The 19,618-nt window shown below is 43.2% G+C and overlaps 1 protein-coding gene across 3 annotated transcripts in view; it reads left to right on the top strand.

Annotated features, from left to right (window-relative positions):
- The window catches only part of mpped2a (metallophosphoesterase domain containing 2a), a 53,205-nt gene that overhangs the window by 22,900 nt on the left and 10,687 nt on the right, over window positions 1-19,618 (top strand). For all 3 annotated transcript variants that reach the window (XM_076147032.1, XM_076147031.1, XM_076147033.1), the window contains one exon: window positions 3,898-4,123. In XM_076147032.1, coding sequence (XP_076003147.1) covers window positions 3,898-4,123 — 226 coding nt within the window. The remainder of the gene's footprint in view (window positions 1-3,897; window positions 4,124-19,618) is intronic.

Genomic DNA, 19,618 nt, shown 5'->3' with positions numbered 1-19,618 from the left:
TGAATTGTTAAGTGAAGGCTTGTTTTGTAAGAATAAAGTTTGCCCACAGCTTCAGCACTAATTGGAAAACGTGTTAATGTGGGTCTGTCATGTTTGAGATGATTGATGGAAACAGTAGATTTAATCTCCTTAGATATTCTTTAATTTAGGCTTTTTATTACTATTCTGTTTGAGTTGTTTTGTACTGAGTGTATATTGAGTTCTTTGATTAGCGCCCTTACACTCTTTGTGGACGAAGAATAAAAAATATATCTCGGTGTATCACTCCACAAAGAGATGTATCACAGTGGCAATAAAAAGCAGTAGAAACTCCCAGTAGAGTAATGGAGATGGAGTTGTTTGATGGTAATTATGTTTTCCCACACCTTTCCCCAGTCTGGTGGTATTGGGTGAAGATGATTTGCTGTGTGTGTGTGTGTGTGTGTGTGTGTGTGTGTGTGTGTGTGTGTGTGTGTGTGTGTGTGTGTGTGTGTGTGTGTGTGTGTGTGTGTGTGTGTGTGTGTGTGTGTGTGTGTGTGTGTGTGTGTGTGTGTGTGTGTGTGTGTGTGATCCAGTTAGAGTGCTGGGGGACTGAGAGACGGTGCTCTCATATAAGGTTAGAGTGGAATTTATGATCTTGAAACGCGACAAGAGCTAATTTAGAGCAGCCGGAATGAAACCCATAGACCAGGGGATCCATGATTCTTTCATTTTCAGCATTAGTGCGTACACACACATACACACACACACACTGGGTAAATGCATTTTTTATAATTTATTTGCCGGTCCTTTTTTTCCGTGTGTATTCAGTTTCTATTAGTTTTTTTCTTCTTTTCTTCACTTTTGAGAACTTAAATTGACTCGCATCTCTCCTTTCACTTTCCATTGCAGCAAATCTGTTTTTATTGGACATTTTTTCGTATGCTTTATTGAACAGTGTATTAAATTTGGCTGCTTGGCATGCGTCGCAACCTTCTGTTATCACTGGCCACGGTTATATACAGCTGAGGGACAAAAGGAGCGCTAGAAGGAGGAAAGTAAGGGTCAGCAAGCCCAAGAGCGAACGTTCCACTAAATCCTAGTCTTCCTCCCCTGTCGCAAAGCTGGATTTTAAGCAAATCACTCATATCTTGCTGTCAGCCATCACGGTCCAGAGTGGATAAAGATCCACTTGTAAGTCAGTTTGTCATCGAGCCTTTGCAGCTCCAAGCTTCCTGAGGAGTGTTGCGTGGACAGATGTTACTCATTTTAAACAAACCAAAATAGACAGAGTTGTCGGCTAATGCCAGTCTTCATCTTAAGAGACCTGTCAGTTGGTTTGAGAGCATAGACGCGGTCAGAAGTGGAGGGTAGGAATTGGCTGTTTCTTCTGAAAGTAGAACCCCCCCCCCTATTTGAGAAACCAAATCTACTCCCTTAAAACTCCTGTGACTCGAACTCCTTCCTGTCGGTCTCTGTGGTACAATGCCTTAGTTCACATATGTCAAACTAGATAGAAACACTACCCGGATCCTCCCTCTTAGGACATCACCTACTCTGTCCTAGCTCTTCTGATGCTCTTGTTTTCTAATCTTTCACTTCTAATCTGTCCTTTTGTTTTTTCTCATTCATCATAGTACCTAACTTATTGCACTTCTACTCTAGCTCTAGGTATGCTCTTAGCTGTTGGTTTAGGAAGGAAATGCGCTTACGATTTCTTGTGACCTGAAGTTCTTTTATCTACCTTTGTTGAACACACTTATTGTAAGTCGCTTTGGATAAAAGCGTCTGCTAAATGACCGTAATGTAATGTAATGTAATGTAATGTCAAACTCAAGGCCCGCGGGCCAGATCCGGCCCGCAAATGAATTATCTATGGCCCCCGGGATGATATTTAATTACTATTAGAACCGGCCCGCGGCTGCCCGCTGGTGTTTTGCACGCACCAGCGTAACACTACATTCCCCACAATGCACCGCGAGCGAAAGCGTTTCTGTGCGACATCACGAGCCATCTTAATGTAATGAACCTGCAGCTGCAGGGACGGGGGCGCATCATCTCTGACATGTTCAGTACAGTGAGGGCGTTTAAACTCAAGCGTTTAAACTCAAGAGTCTGTGGGAGACGCAGATGCGGAGAGAAAACTTGAGCCACTTTCCGAGCTGCCAGACCATGAAAGAGAAGCTCTCAACCGCTGTTTTCCCGAGTGCACAGTTTGCTGATAAACTCAGCGTACTTGCCGCCGACTATCGACGCCGATTTGCTGACTTTGAAGCCCAAAAAAGCAGGTTTGAACTGCTCAGCAATCCTTTTGCAGTTGACATGGAAAGCGCACCACCAAACCTACAAATGGAGTTGATTGAGCTCCAGTGTGATGACGCACTGAAGGAAAAATATGAGAGAGTGGGCGCTGCTGAGTTTGCATGTTTCATCCCCGACACAATGCCCCAGCTGCGCATCCAAGCGGCTCAGACGCTCTCTATGTTTGGCAGCACATACCTGTGTGAACAACTGTTCTCTTTGATGAAGCTTAACAAAACATCACATAGGAGCCAGCTTACTGATGAACACCTTCATTCAATCCTGAGGATTTCCTCAACTCAGAGCCTGACCCCAAACATTGATGAAATTGTACAAAAGATGAAACACCACCAAGTTTCAGGCTCAGCCTCAGACAAGTGAGCATCACAGAGCGTTAACGTATTTTCAGTTTTTAATTCAGTTAAATGTTTACATTTGTTACTATTTTCTCATTTTACTATTTGAAAGCAGTGATTGGTGAGGATCATAGAGCAGTACAATAATGCATTTTGGGTTCATAATGCATGCAATTTCATTTCTGCATTTATCTTGTTATCTTGTTATCTTGTTAAGGAACATATTTTGTTTTTGAAGGAAATTTACTTGGTTGCTGTTTGCCTGTTGAAAAATGTTTCTGTTGAAATTACTGACAGAGCCATAAGAAAATATTGCTTGATTCATTAAATGATTCAATAATATACACTGTGTGAGGTCTTGGTTCAATAGGCTATGTGCAATCATTTCAATATGTTTTAATAAACATTGAACCAGTCCGGCCCTCGACTTGTAGCAAATGTAGTTTTATGGCCCTCTGTGTATTTTACTTTGACACCCCTGCCTTAGTTAATCTTACACAGCCCAAAAAAAGGAAGGAAGAGAGGAGAAGAGTGTAACGAAAGAAAAAAGAAAAACACACACCAGGAGAGAAAACGCAGAAATCCGAGCGAATTGGACAAGAATGGAAGGATGATGAAGTCCAGGCTCCTTCACCGAGTGCTCAATCTGCCGGAATAAAGAAGTTAGTCAGTTATTTGACGGTGAAGGGGAACCGGGACAAATCACCTTCCACAGAGGAGAGCGAAAAGGGCAAAGCCGAAGTAGAAAGATGAGGCCATGAGACCCGTAATAGATGTTCTTTTCTATGTAGGTCAGGTTCATGCTTTCTGAGCTGCCAAAGCGTCTGCAGAGATGGACGTTGGCCTGCTGAGGTCAAGCAGAGTCATCAGCCGTGTTTGTAACCTTTCTCACTGTGTGAATGGAAGCTATTTTTCCCCCCACCACTTAGTTTTCTCTTTCAAGCCTGGCTCTGCACCGGGATTCATACAGTATACAGAGAACTGCCGACGGGATAAAAATGTGAGAAATATGATCTTTCTTAAGAAACTGGACTGAATAGGTGGACTGCACCATGTTACCTGTACATTTCTAGTCCCAAGTTAATTATTTAGAGAGGAGAGGAAGCAACAGTGCAGTGTTTTGATTAAATTCAACGTAGGGTATCGCACACAATGACATCACGACTACCCTGCAAGAAAGGCAAACATGTATATCATTCTGTGTATAATATGGTATTACGATGGTGTTTATAGACCAGGACTAGATCCCCCTCTCACCGGATTCTTCTCTGTTCTCCTTCAGGTGGCCTTCCATATGAGTTCAAAGTGGTGATCGCTGGAAACCACGAGCTGACCTTCGATAAGGACTTTATGGCCGAGCTGGTGAAGCAGGATTACTACCGTTTCCCCTCGGTCTCCAAACTCAAACCGGAGGACTTTGACAATGTGCAGTCCCTCCTCACAAACTGTGTGTACCTGCAGGACTCAGACGTGACCATAAAGGGATTCCGGATATATGGAACGCCATGGTAAGAGCATTTTGTCCCTATGTCTCTACCCATGTGCTTGAAACGCCTGCCGTGAGCGTTCGGCTTCAATCTCACCTCACCTTCTCTGATGCGGAGGTGGTTCCTTTCCTTTTGTGTGTGTCTGGCGTGTTTCCAGCTCCGCTCCCTGCCCTAACTCTCTACTCTCTCCCTAACAAGCAGGGTGCAATTCCCAGCATGCACATTCCTTTATGGCCCGGGACCTTCGCCTGCTCCCTGGGCTTACGTTACACCTGTGTTTTGACATGGGGGTTAAGTGATACGCGCGGTATCGGGACACTGTGTCAATAGGCTCTCAGGTGTGGAAAGCACAGGGGAAAGTAGATGTTTGTGAGCCAGGAATGCATTCAGACTTACGTGTTCTAAAAGTGAGACGTGTTGATTGGCAACCCCGCTTCCTGACAGAACAGACAGAACCTGTGCATTTCAAGCGTGATGATAAAAGGTTAATGCTGTTTTTAATAGTGTTTAAGTTGGTATTATAAGCTGATGAAATTCCTCATGTTACCCTTTTGAACATGAGAGCAATCATTTGGCTGGATTTCTGTGCTATTTTGGAATGAAATCCAAACATTTGGATTCACCCAAAAAGAGCTGAACTTTTTAGTCTGCAGCAATTTTGACGGTGTTATTGAGATGGTGATCAGATGACCTGTAGGAGGGCGGTAGTGTTGCAATTTGTAATAAAGACATTACAGACATGGCAGATTCAGATGGGATGAGGATCAGAGCCGACCTCCATTTACTGCAATAATCACACGAGCACCACGGGTAATGCAGTATCTGAACAGTCCTGCCTTTGACCCGTTGCCTGTTCTGCAGCTGTGTGTGTGTGGTTTGTGCACAGATGTGTGAATGGAGGCTGGGAGTTCCTCTGTCCCGCTGCGACTCCCTCTGCTCTCTATGTGCTGTGACTCTCACAAGTCTTAACTTAAAATAGCTTTGAGGTCACACCTTCATCCTTTAGCAGCTATAATTAGCAGGTTAGCAGCTGTGTTTCGGAAGTGGCAGAGGACAGGAGTGAGGAGGAAGAGGGGCCAGACCCCAGCATTCTTCAGACATCACAGCAGCACACAAAAGACATGACACTGTTTTACCTCAATTCCTTCCCTTATCTATTCTTGGTTTGATTCTCTGAAATCACAGCTTCTTAATAACATTAAGTAATGTCTGAATTATTCAGTGTTATTTTTATATTCTAGTGAAAATCCAGTTTCTGCAAAACATCTTACATTCATAAAATCACAAAAAATAAATACTGTCTTGATTTTAGATTTGATCATTGAGTTCTCATACATTTTTAAAGGGGCATGGCAGCAGACCTTAAATTCCAGATGTTAACAAACAGTTTATAGCTGAAATCAAAACACCTTATTTGCATAGTAAACACATTTCAAACCCAACCACAGGCAGGCAAACATGCCTTAAAAAGCTTAAAATGAGCTACAGATGACATTTTATCATCCAATAAACATGCACACACTTGATGTGAATTCAGCATCTCTCTCACATGCAAGTCTAAGGGGCCAAATCAGGTGAATAGAGTGAACTACCTCCAAGCAACTATCATAAGGAGAAGTCAGCAAGTACACAGCACATTGCCCTCACTAGTCGACAAAGATCCTTTCTTACCTCTAGAACTTAGAATGCAGCAGATGTGCAAAAACCCCAAGAATGTTATTACATCTACAAACATATTATACCCCAAGCTCACTTCTCTCAGCCTCAGAACTTATCAATCAACCGGAGTTCAGCCTTAGGAGAATGCAAAACATTTAGAGCATTGCTATTAGGAGTAAATTGAACTCTTTTTGCTTGTAATTGCAGTTCATTCTCTGTACATGAATGGTTACTGCGTAGTTATAGGTTCCTCTCATTATCTAGAGTAAATGTAAAATATAAAAATGACCTCAGGCTTCAGAAGGAAGGATGCTGCCCCCCTCCTCCCTGGTGTGTGTTTAGTGTGAGGCCTGTTAAGTGTCTGTTGTGACAGCTGGAGGTCTCGTGAGAGGTGCAGTGGACAGCTTGGTCCCCACTCAGCCCATCCACACCCATATGCCGGCGTGGCCCGAGGTCTGGCCTGTTTGTCCAGTGTGAGGTCTCACTTAGCCCTGCAGTGACCCTTCACTTCATCAACACCTCGCCCGCTCGCCGCCTGGGTGGCCGAACCCACGGCGTCTGCTGCTGCTGCAGGCTGCGATAGAGCGGAAATGTACCGTGTAACTGCCGGCTGACAGAGTGCCGCTGAAACCCGCAAGCACGCGTTCTACCTGGGGCGATACGGCCGCATAAAAAGTTACTTCACACACCAAGCCGGAAGACGGGCTGAAATCCTGATGTAAATGTGGGAAATACAAGTAAGCTTTTTGTTTTTGGAGGGTAGAAGTGGATCGGTGTGCACATTAAAAATTTCAGACACTTGAGGAAAAAGAGATGAGATCTATAAAAGATGAGGTCAAAGGGCAGCGGTGATATGAAATACATCATGTGTGTGTGAGACGTATTCTGTCATTAGTTTTGAAGTGGCGTTGTGAATTACGGGATCGCTTTAGCCAAGGAGAAAAATATAAAGTTAAACTCAACCCTGGTCGTTCCTGCTTGGAAAAGAGGCGGCAGAGTGAAAGCGGCGAACCGCAAAAGACACAACACACACACACACATACGCTGGTTTAATGACAGATGCTTAGCAGAGCGAATACCTCAACCCCCTCACACACTCACACACTCACACACACACACACACACACACACACACACACACACACACACACACACACACTTATGTTGAAGATGCACAGACCCCAGCAGTCAGTCAAACCTTTTAAAGAGAGACTGAAGGTCTTGCATATCAGGTCAACATTTCAGGCTTAATTCTAACTTTTGTATTGAGGGGAACATCTCCTTCAAAAATATAAAAGAAAGGACAAGAGGACAATTGTAACATCTTTTGCTTCAACTTCAACAACAAAAATAAATATTGTATCTAATGATCAAATAAGCTGACAGATGAGAGTGAACAAGTTAATCTATATTGTAGTTTAAGTTTTTTTGAAGTAAACAGAAGATTCCATCTTCATCTTTAGTTAACAGTAATATAGTATAACCACATATTAAACATCTGCTGCCTTTCTCCTGTTTTCTCACTGTGATTTTAAACTGAGCACTGTCGTGCTTATGTCCGTTGAAGAGACTTAGAAGGAGAGATTTTTGAAGCTGTGATGGAGCCACAGCAGATATTTGTGGAATCCTGCTGGTTTTCTCAATTCTGATAAGAGGAGGGAGGTAGGGAGGATAACCCCACACACACACACACACCTCCTCTTCCTCCTCGTCCACCTCCTCCTCTCTCTGCAGGATCTACACCTGATTTGTGATTCAGGACTTGACCACAACTTAACTCCCCTGGTCGAAGGTCAAACAGTTGCTACTCCCTCTGCTTCCTCCTCCCTGATCCCGCACTGCACTCCTCTTCATCCCCAGTCTCCTCCATCGCTGACTTTTGTCTTTGCTCTCCTCATCTCTTCCTGTTTTCTCTCCACTCCTGCCACCTTTATCACCCCTCTCATCCTTTTCTCCCGGCTTTCTTTACTCATCTTCTTTCCCATCTCAGGATTTTCTTCTCTTTTTTTCAGCTTGTATCTATTTGTCTTTTTTCCCTTATCTCATCCTCATATTCCTTATCTATTCCTTCACCTTTCCTTTATCCTAGGTTAGTCATCCCCTTTTCCTTCTTGTCTCCTCTTTTTCCTCAACTCTTCTGTTCCTTTCTTCTCCTGTCTTCTGTTGTGACAATTCATCAAGTATTTTACCTTTTCTTATCTCCTCTGTTTTTGACCTTTGCCCTATTCCCCTTTTCTCACACCTTAAGTCTGCTCTAGAGGCTGAGGTTTTCTTAAATCTCCTACTTGGCCTGCAGTTAAGGAAATGACTAATACACCTGAGTGCTAATAAACACTTGTTGGACCCCAGTAAAAATATGTTTTTCACCTGCAATAAAATGAGTTTTCTTGGAAGAAAACCAAGACCACCAATTTTTGGCAGACAAGGTTTCATTTGTTTGGCACACAAAGCTTTTTCTCCGTTATCACCCTTTTTTCACTGTTGTGTGTGTGCCTGCGTGCATGTGTGTGTGTGTGTGTGTGTGTGTGTGTGTGTGTGTGTGTCCGTCAGTGTGTCCGACCCACAGGCAAGAGATTAAATCCTCCTGCCCTCATTTGACTCTCTGTACCTCACCTCAGGGGAAACCCAGAGGGCCTAAATGCAGATTTGTCATTTGCAGATTTTACTTTTATTCATATATTCATTTTTCACTGTAAAGGTCAGTCTGGCTGTGGGTGTGGGTGTGAGTGTGTGCGCGCGTGTGTGTGTGTGTGTGTGTGCGTGTGTGTGTGTGTGTGAGTGTGTGTTACACAGTGCTGTTTCAACATCAGGATGTTTAGCTTGGGTGATATTTATAAGCAGTGTGAGGTTTGTTTCCTCCTTTCTCTCTCTCTCTCCCTCCTTCCTGTCGTGCTCTCTCTATCTTTCTCCCTCTCTGCCTCTTTTGGTCTCTTTGTCCCCCTGCCTCAAATTTGAAAGAAATGCAGTCACCATCTCCTACTTATCTCCTGTCAATTGAAACCTTTGCTTCTTATCAGTCCTAAAATTGGTCTTAAATTGCATTCGTTTGTATGTGTGTGTAACACATGAGAGTGGATGCATACATCTTTATTTGCATAAATATTCAATTTGTTTGTGTCTGGGATTTGACGTTTTCGTCCTCTGCTTTTAGCTTAATCACCCCTAAGTCACCTCTTTGGCCGGCGCCAGCCTCTGTCAGTTTGTGTTGGCTGCCTGCCCAACACACACACACACCCACATACCCACATACTTACTCTTTGCCAGAGTGTGAGCACATGGCGGCGATACCTATGATGAAGCAATGGGCCCTGACAAATGTCCGTCACCAGAAAGTCAAGTGCTTCACGGTCGCGCTGCCCTTGTTTAATTCTGCAGAGAGTTGAGATCATTTGGTGGAACTTTTGAAATGTCACATTAAGGTCAAAGCCCGGCTGTGAGTAAGAGAGTTTCTGGGTTTTGTATTTCAGGTTATTACTCTATGTTCCACCCAGTTTTTATGTCCAAATTGTAACCATTTCCATTAATTTTCTAATTCCAGAAGTTCCATTAGTTTTGGATTATTAATGGAAACAGCAAAAGTTTCTGAGCAGGAACATTTTTAATTTATAAAGAAATTAATATTTGAATAGCAATGAAATGTTTCAGATGAAGAAGTGACTCAGAGGGCGCCTGCTTAATGTGTCCTCCATGACATCTAAAGTGTTCATACTCACTCACTCTCCCATGTAAACCGTGGCGTCTGTAGGACTATTAAGTGGTGAGTGAGGTATTTCAGATGATACTTCTATTCTGACAGCATGAAATATTACCATATCAATGTTAAAAAGAACACAGGACATCCAAGACTTTAAAACATTTCATGGTCGTTGGTTTTAGTATCTTTTCAATTTCTAGAAGCATCTTCATTTATTCACTCAGCTGGAAGTAGCGCCGATCATAAAGATGCCAAGATTCCTGTCCAACAGATTTCCCTTCCATCTTAAACTGTGATAAGATTGAATGCAAAAGTGACTTTTAGAGTTGATGTTAAACATGGAGACATGGATTAACTCTTGTCTCTCGGCACAGCTTGAGCTCAAATCACACCTGCGTGCGTTGAAACCTGAACATAAATTGAGGCCAAACTCACACTTGTATACATTCATACATAAACATTTACATAGACAGGCCCTCATTTAAGAAGCTCTGAAGGCAGAACAGTGAGAACAGTTTATTATAAATGAAAATGTGGTTTGCTTCTAAAATAGTGTTTCACTAAAATAAAATCAAACCTTCATAATTTGACATATTTTGATTGTTTTGATAAAAAGATTAACAAAACAGACAAAAAATACTCAATGAATATTGCAATCAATAGATTTTCCAGGCATTGTTTCCAGTGCAATGAAATGTTACCATCAGTGTGAAGCAAATTAGAGCTGCTTTCATGCTGCATTATTATACATTTTCTTTGAGGTTGTAAACAAATCTCAGCTCAGATTCTGAAAACATCTTGATTCAAAATGGGCTCAGAGCCCCTTAAGTCTGTCTCTGATTTTCCATGAACTGCAGAAGAATTTTGCTTTGGTCTATTAATTACATTTCAGTTTTCTAAAAGTGACCATGTACATTTTACCTCCATCTTTATATAGGTGTGTGTGTGTGTGTGTGTGTGTGTGTGTGTGTGTGTGTGTGTGTGAGTGTGATTTAGCAGAGAACACTGAGCTGTCATGCTGCAGAGTGCGAGGGCATGATGACAAATCCATCACTTAACCCTCTCATTCAATCCACTGACACACTCTGAAACACATTCCACACACACACACTTTCTCTCTCTCTCTCTCTGGCCCTGGATGCCCGACATATACGCACTCCTTACAATCCCCCAACACACACATACAACCCAGGCTCCATTGCATTACTGCCTGCAGCTGCATCGGCGCCCATTATATCCATTATATTATTATTATTTATTTTATATTTGTCATGTGGGACTCCTGCTTACCCTGCTGGACTGGACGCTTCATGTCTCCCTGACCCTTGGGTGCACCCCACTTCCCATCCCCAGGTGAGCCCCCAATATGTCACAGAGAGAGTGATGGGTCCTTGCCACCGTTTAATAAAGCTCCCCTCGGTGGCCCCATGTGCATCAGTCACCCAGCCAGGCAGGCAGAGGTCTGGCACGCTGCAGCCAGAAGCTCCATCAAACACAGGAAGGCCTGGAAAAAAGGGCTGACACAGCCAAAATCCACAACCAGATCCCAGGCCACAAACGGAATTCACAAAAAAATACCCATCCCACTTAACAAGTTATTTCTTCTGTTTCCAGCAGCAAACTGTAGCTCCGTATTCCTAAAGCAGGTAGTGAATACCGCCAGTATGACCGCACGGTCTCTCTTCAGTCCAGGTTTTCCTTGATGCAGGCTTTGGTCCAAAGTGCCAGCAGGTGAAACGGGTCAAACTGCTTCACAAACAGCGGGAATTGTGACAAACAGTCTTTTATGTTTCAATGAGTCATTTAATCTTCTACAACATTGTGTCAACTAAATTAAATATAGACCAATCTTTGTGGCGTCTCTCTATTTATTTCTCTATTCTAAGTGGACTCACTTTGAAAAGTGTTCATGCCTTTGTGAAACAGTTTGAATTGCCTTTGTTTCTCAGTTGTGCTGTATAAATATAATACTATGCCTTGACCCAAAGAGGGCAACATTTGTCGCTTAGTTTGGTTCAGTTTTTGGTTTTAGTTTGTCTAAAAATTATAAGTGTGTGAAATAAATATATATATAGATAGATAGATTTATTTATATAGCACTTCTCTTACTTTCATCGCATTTCTTATTTTCATTCCTTCTTATCTTCATAGCAACATAATGGAAATAGGCAAATTGTGTGCGTGTGTGTTTCAGCTCTTTTGAATAGAGCGTTAGCAGTTCCCTGAGGTCGGATCCGCATTTGTTTTCGTGATGGTCAACACGGGGTGGTTGGAGCACATACTTGGCCTCCAGCTAGAAGATAATCGTTCTTAGTTTGCATGGTAGATCCTGTGTGTATGCAAAAAAGTGTCAGAGCTCAGTCAACCTTGTCCTAGGTATTGCAAAGTGTATCCCTAAGATTAAGTCACGGAGAAACGGATAGCGTTGAATGTCGATCTCTCTCTTTCTGTCTTTCTTCGACCTAAAATCTGAAAATGACGTTTGGATGATTTCCCCCATTGTTCTGGTCAGCAATTTGTTTCTCTGTCCTCAGAACTGTGGCAGCTATATGAATCTTCTGCTTCTCCTCACCTAATATGTTTCCCGTCTTTAACTGGAAGCCCTTGATGTTCTTCAGGGGTGTGTGAAGCAGACATCCATCTGTGGTAGTGAGATTCTGCTCTTAACCCTGTGACAGCGTGAAGCATGTCTCGCCATGAATTCTTATTTTCCGTCAGCTCTCAAGTCCTTGTCTCTTCTTCCATGATTTGTTTAGGTCTTTGACATTCTCAAGGTTCTCTCCATTATGCCTCTAACAAAAGCCTTTTATTCTCTGCTAACTTTTTGAATACCAACATTTGCGCAGTTCTATCCATATTCTTCTACATCGGTGGGTCGCATCCAACATAGAGGAATTTGCATCACAGCCGATATTTGTGTATTCACTTTGTTCGTATGTATTTCCATCTAGCCCTATCAATAAACTACAAAAAGAAAAAGAATTGCAGAGGCGTTTGTTTGGATCTCGGATGAAATTGCAATCAACTCCAGGAAACGACCTCAAAGCGCAAAGAGTTGTGGGTAGGATGAGGTGGATGTTGACATCTGAGAGCCAGTAGTTCCCTGTGCTTGGAAAGTGGAACAAAAACAAAATGAAGCCCCGGCTGGTGTTCATATTCGGCAGCGTCTCTGTTTTCTCTCCTCTGGTGTTCGTGACGGCAAAATCTTTGTACCAAGGCTTAACGTCGCTTTTGTCTGCCCTGCTGCTTTGTTTACCTTTCATTACTCAAACGTTGTGTCAAATTTCTCTCCTCAAAACGCAACTGTTTAACGGTGTTGCTAAGAAACGAAATGGATGCTTGGTTGTTTTTTTTTGTTCATAGAGGAAATTGGAACAATATACAGTATGGTATTGTGTAGCCCGGCTAGTGTTAGGTTGAGACATCAGCTATCACAAAGATGCAATGCGGATGATAAGGTTTACCTGTAGTATTTGTCATTTGGATAAAATTGACAGTTATCCACTACAGATGAGAGTCCTTGGTGGTGCAGGTCAATGCAGAGACGTAGAGTTTAATTGTGAGAGTCTCAAAGGACTTTTCTGGTTATGTAGCCTGAATTGATAACTCTGGTTGCATTCATACAAAACTGAGAAAGGAGTGTGGGGATTCGGTGTCACTTGCATGTGTCAGAAGTCCTCTGAGACGATCCTGGGTTTCCTCACCGTGCCTGCAGCTTGGTTGTGAATTCTAGCAAACACACTTGGCTGTGTTTCAAACACAAGATCCAGTGGGGGTGGGGGTGTTATTCTCGTCGTTGCACTGGCGACTCCACCTAATTGACTTCACAAAGGTTTGCGGTATCTTAGAGGCATCTTGAACCAGGCAGTGATGGATCTGCATGTGGCTTGTACTTGGGATAGTAAAAAGCTGAATTCACAAAATATCAATCAACACCGGCCTCCTCAAAAAAGCTTTCCTTCTGCACTGCATCTCAGAGAAAAACCCTGGCAAGGTCCGGTTCCACTTTGCTACAAAAGGACGGACATGCAAAGGTTAACAGCTCGTTTTTGTTCTGCTTATCAGATAAGGTGATTTAGACGAGTATATGAGGGACGAGGTGTTCTCGCTCAAACTGCCTTTTTTCTTTCCCTCCGAGACATTTCACCCTTGGCTGATGTCCTAGCTCCTTTGCTCTTTCATGAGCTTGAAAGGCTCTGAAGTGCGAGCTTCCTATAGATGTACCCTTGCCTCTTTTTAAAAACATTTCCTTTTCCTTCCATGCTCTTTCCTCCTTTTCTCTCCAGTCTGTATTATTCTTCTCCCATGTCATTGAGTGGATAAATCACATGGCGATGCTTTTTCTTGAGAAGAAACAGGCCTGGGAGAGGAGAGGAGTGGGAGGAGATGGAAAGGGAAGGCAAGGGAGGGGGAGAATGAGACAAGCAGAGACTTATGGGGGAGGAGAAGGACAGGTTAAAGAAGGTGGAGGAGGGGAGGCAGATCATAGTAGCGGTTGCCTGCCCTTTAGCTCGCTTCACACTGGCTGGCTACCTGCTCGCGTCAGTGGTTGCGTGGTGACCTCTGACCCCCAGGGGCCAGAGGGTTATGGCGGCAGCGTCGGCTTTAATTACAGCCACACAACTGGATGGCGTGCGGAGACTCTGATCCTCCACAGCAGGCACAAAGGCTCAGACTGGACCAGACAAGAAGACAGATGCACATATTGACAGACACAAAGATCAATTACTTGCCAAAGTGGCGACCCAGGGAGGCACTTGAGGGAATCCCAATAAAAATGAATTGCAAAGATTTCGTGGAATCTCATCAAATTCAATTATTGAATATGTCTATCAAATCTGAATGAAGGCTGTAAGAAAATGACTTATTATAATTATAAGTTAAGAACTGAAGCTTGATATTAAAAAAAGGAAAACTATTATATACCTGGTGGATGGACAGGAAGATGGGGATAGTAATTTTCTGGTCCATATTGAGACTTTTCACATTTCTGGGTTGGTAGAAAATGGCATCTAGGCCCATAAAATGTGAATAAATCTGAGAGGGAAAAGGCAACTCAATGCATTTATGTTCTTATTTTCCCAAAAGACACCTGAAACATTTCTGTTTCTTTTTTTTTGGATAAAAGAACAAAAGCAGTATTCAAATCTTTCGCAACTCCAGGATTATAGTTCTGTGTTTTGGTTGTTTCTTCTGAGGGGCGCCACAATCTACCTAAGTCATGTGCACTTTACCATTGGTACTGTACTTACCACTGTCTGATGAGCACTTGAACGCAGCATATTTGCAACCAGGAGAAATGCTGCATTATGCTCTGGTGTGTTTTGGATGCTGCACTGTGGTATGGAAATTGTTCTCTGTGCCTCCTGTATAAAGAAACTTTCCCATTGTTTGATGCAGTGAAATGCGGCTGCAGAGAGAGAACGCGTCACTCTTTCGTCCTCATATACCCCACGTCTCCCTGCTCCTCCCATACCAGATTAGATTAATCAGGATTGGGAATCGCCAATTTACAGGTTATATGAAAAATACTCTAAATAAATAAAATGTTTTTACTTTGTTTTGCTTCTAATGCGAGCTTGGGTTTTGATTTCTCTTCCATCTTTGATAAGAAAATAGTTTGGGGAGTTAACTCCATATTCAGCTGGGGAGATATAAAAGACTGTTGGCATGAACGGACAAAATCTGAGCTGCTAAACGTTTTTCTGAAAGGAATCATCATTGTTTTCCTCTGTGGTCTAATTGGCGTGTGTTTTCTCCACTGTGTCCTGCTGCAGTGTAGCCAAAGTGTGCTACAATTCCAAGTGGATTAATTAGGTCAAACGGAGTGTTTGCTTTCTTCTGAACATGTTTGCTTTTTCTCCTGCAGGACTGTGTGAATGCGTTTTTCCTGGAGAGTATAAACAGTCGTCGTGTCAAAGAATAATGAAGGGATTGGCAAGTGGCGACTGTGGGTCCAGCCTGCTAGCGTGTGTGAGCCCACACAGTGTTGATTTAGTGTGTTCACACGTGTTAAAAATGCCCATTTAGTTTGCCCCCCTCTCTCAGGGTTGCTGATTTTGCCTGATTGCAGTGAGTTTGTGTCATTTGGCCGGTGTTTTATGCAGTAGCACCGAGTGAGCGTAAAGAAGGAAGAATTGAACAATAGTGCCAAAAATGCAAGTGTCACTTTACTTCGACGAGATCATGTATACGGCACAATTTCATACATTTATATTCCGTATACCTTCCATCCATTTTCCACCTTTTTCCCGAGGGAGGCTTCCTGATGCCCAGGCCGTCTTGTTCGGAGTGGCGGTGGAATTAGCTGCCGTTAAGCCTAAGCAGGGATCGGCTTTGCTTACGTAGGTGAAAATGGCAAAACTGACCTCATGGAGCGTTTTGGGTGTTGTAGAGCAGCTACAGCTTTTACAGGCGAAAACCTGCAACTCTGAAGGGTGTTTTACATGTAATATGTGGGAGCTGGGGGCTAAAATAACACTGAAACTTTGGCCAGTCTGGAAATGAAACCGTGTATGTGTGTGTGTGTGTGTGTGTGTGTGTTGCTGCAAGTCATTTTCTTCTATACTTCATGGCCAGCAATAACGTTTATTGGAGTGTATTGTGTTTGTTTAGAGTATGACGTTGTGTTTCCTTTGACCCCATCCATGTTTTCAAGGCTTCATGTTTAGGCCTCTTGTTTCAGGTTAAGATGGGTGCTGAGCAGGGCCGCATACTTCTCAGTGTACATTCTGGACCATATACTGTAGATACACAAAGGAGTTAAATCTGTGTACTGATTATACAAATTGGTCTTAAGTCTGCCGTTTCCTTTCAATTACAAACACAAAAGGAAGGAAAATCAGTAATCTAGATTTTTATTATTATTCCAACTATGGTAATCTGAAGAAATGTCACATCTTGTCAGTCCAAAGTGACGTCTTCAGGTTATGAATGTGTTGAAATGGACCAAAGCAGCATATTGTCATATTTTAGATCCTATCACCAGTAAATGTTTGGTAGTTCATCTTGATAAATGTTTCAGGATGAATACGTTTTTCCAATTGCTTTCCTGAATATCAGACGGCTTAAATGTTTCAGTTCCAGGTTGTTAACAGAAGACTACAAGACTCGGTAACATTGCTGCATTCCTTTTGATTAAAATGGGACGAGGGTGTTGTCAGGCGTGTGTGTGTGTGATGAAAAGAAAAGGGTTGCGAGGAAGACGGCGGGGGGATTAAAGACAGTGAGCGAGCGTTACAGACCCCTGGCCAGCTTGCTGCTGTAATGAACATTAGGCTGCAGCATAAATTTAATGACCTGTGAAACAAACAGCGCGGCTAAGACCAGTGCCTGTGAATGTTAAGTGGCTCTATTATTAATATCGGCTCAGAGATGCCACTGTGTAAACACATTGTAAGTCTGTTTCCCCTATGAGCCCCGTTAAACACACCGGGCCTGTGCGATGGCCGCGCCCCGGCTCACCGCTGCCTTCAGAAACGGGGTCACGTCCCCCCTTTGTACCTGGAGAATTAATAGCACAGCGCCTGTTAAGGGGACACACACACACACATGCACTAACAAACAGGATATGAATAGCAGCGCGGCTAATGGCGTTGCAGGTTGGTCACCTTGGTAATGAATAAGCTTAGCGACGGGGCAGGTGAGCTCGCAGTAATAGATAGACTTCATGCTGCTTTCAATTTAGCAGGTTAGGGAGTGTGAATGAATGGCGTGAATGAGTTCATCCTTTACATTTAGTGACATGCTATCAATTACTGCAGTAGGTGTGTAACGTGAAGGGAGGTTTTCTTCACACACGGGTAATTTCACCTACGTGCTTTTCCGGAAAGTCTTTCCATTTGCATGTACCAAACATAACCAAACGACATCGGTCACCATAATTCAGAAGGAAACAACCTGAACTTGGTGACCTTTTTGTCAGAGCATTGCTTTAAAATGCCGTTTCCCCGGGAATTTGAGCAGTGCACCAGGCAGGTATGGAGGATGGAAGCAGAGCTCTGGGTCTGAGAGAAGGAGGTGCAGGCTTAATCAAATGATCGAGCACAGCGGGGAGCACAGGGGAGAGCTGAGCCAGTCAGATGTGTGTGACATGAGGAGGGATGCATGGCATAAGGAGGGAGCTCAAGGCTAAATAATGCAATCCCAATTCCCCTGGAAGAAATCCCGAGATGGCTCAGCAGCCAGGCAGGGAGTCGGGGAATGATCAGATCCAAGGAATTCAACAGAAAACAATTTGGATTTAATGACTTAAGGCCGAAAACAATAAAGTGGTATTTACGGCGCCACCATCAGGCCGCCTGCTGCTCAAATTTAATTGGTTCTTCTCTTGATGATGTCCAAACTGTCCACCAAGCTCCATTGAAATCCATCAACACGATTTTTAGATATCCTGGGAACAGTCAAACGCACCTAAACCGAAAACAGAAACACCTTGGTGGAAGTAAACAGGATATTTAATTGCCCAGATTTTTGTTTGCTGTTTGTGTGTGCGCGTGTGCGTTCGTGTGTGTGTACAGTATATTAGACGAGTCTCGGGCCAAGCAGGGCTCCGTCTAGTTTTCCATCCCATGCTGTGCCTCATGCTATGAACAGATAAATATTTGAAAAGCTGAGGAAAAGCTTCTGTCCCCAACAGCCGTGGCCTTCGGTGTGTGTTCTCTCTGGAGCACTCTGGAGCGTCTTGTGCTGGTGCAGATGAAACAAACACTCAAATGAATAAGGACCTGTCAGTGACATCAAGTCTGGACGTGACGCTAAGTGCTGCCCAGACCTTGAGAGAGAAAAATGAGTTTTAAGGTGTGTGTGTGTGTGTGTGTGAGATTTTCTGTGAATATGTAGAGGCGAGAAGCATAAATGATTCAATGTGTTTAGGGGAGAAATGTGAGGAAAAATTGGGCTGGACGCTCAATAACACAGCTGCTTTTAGTTTTGCTGTCAAATATATTAGAGGACACATTTATTATATTGTTTCATAACTGTGTTTAGTTTGATTTGGAGGGGAAGGTCTTGTGTAGAAGGTGGATGAATACATTCAGCTCTTTGTGCACGCAGTGAGGAAGTCTCGTGCATAATTACCAGTTTGTTTGCATTTTATTTCCAATTTTTTTCTCTTTACTTCCAATTACCAGAAGCACATCAGGAGCTCCCGTACCTGCCACATGACCTCGTTTATTGTAAACTACAGCAAACTGTGTTGTCTCGAAAAGAAAACACATTTTCTCTTCGGCGTGTGTTGACATTAAGTCAGTGTGGAAGTTTGTTCTAATCTTAATTGTTCCTTTCCCCGCTCGGCGTGGCGGATTGTCTGTGATGAGGCATCAATCAGGGCTCTAACGACAGTTCCATAAACAGAAGGCCGGCTGACCTACTGGCTTCTGCTGGGCTCTGATAGCATTCACGTTGTCCTGCAGCACGGCGCTTCCTTCCCGCTGACCCCTGCACAGCATAGGTGGCAAGGACAAGGGACTCTGCTTATCTACACAAACAGAAACACACCTAAATGCTGCAGCGCTTTCCCCATTCCCACCGTTACAGGAACACCTGGCTGTCAGCACTGGTGTATCGCAGTCGCAAGTCAGATCAACAAGAAGCAGCCAGTAGGAGTAAAACGTACACAGTACAGTTAAAAGTCTAGTTTTACGTTATAAGAGCTGTAATTGATATATATGTTAATTTTTCTAAGATGTTCTATTGGTCAGTTTGGATAGATTCACAAAAGACTTCTCTTCTGTTTCAAGGTTACTCTTTCCTTTGGCTCATTGATTGAGTCCTTGCAGGGAGAGGATTTGAGAATAGTAGTTCATATTTATGGGTGCATTTGCAGAACTGCCGAGCTCCATTGTGCACAGTCCTTGTTTGTCTTAGCAGGCCTTGTTTTGTTCCTGTTCCGGGTCTTTGTACACAAACCCATTAGAGTAACAATGCCAGTTTATGTGATTTCCTGTGACTATTCTTGCTGCTGTTTCTTTGTGCCCTTACTAACATCCACCTGTTGTAATGTAAGGACAATAGCTGTGGACAGAGTGCCATGTGTCGCCACCCATTTGACCCTTTCTGTCCCTTCCTGTCACCTCTTACATCCTCAGAAGTCTTCCCCTCTTCGATCTTTGACCCACTGTGCTTGTCATGTCTGAGTAAGGTGGAGAGTGTTCACAAGCAAC

The sequence above is a fragment of the Genypterus blacodes genome, unplaced genomic scaffold, assembly GCF_046128005.1.
Source record: "Genypterus blacodes isolate CSIRO-AG114 ecotype Tasmania unplaced genomic scaffold, CSIRO-AGI_Gbla_v1 ptg000036l_1, whole genome shotgun sequence".
Lineage (NCBI taxonomy): Eukaryota > Metazoa > Chordata > Actinopteri > Ophidiiformes > Ophidiidae > Genypterus > Genypterus blacodes.
This window is presented reverse-complemented; position numbering and strand designations above follow the sequence as displayed.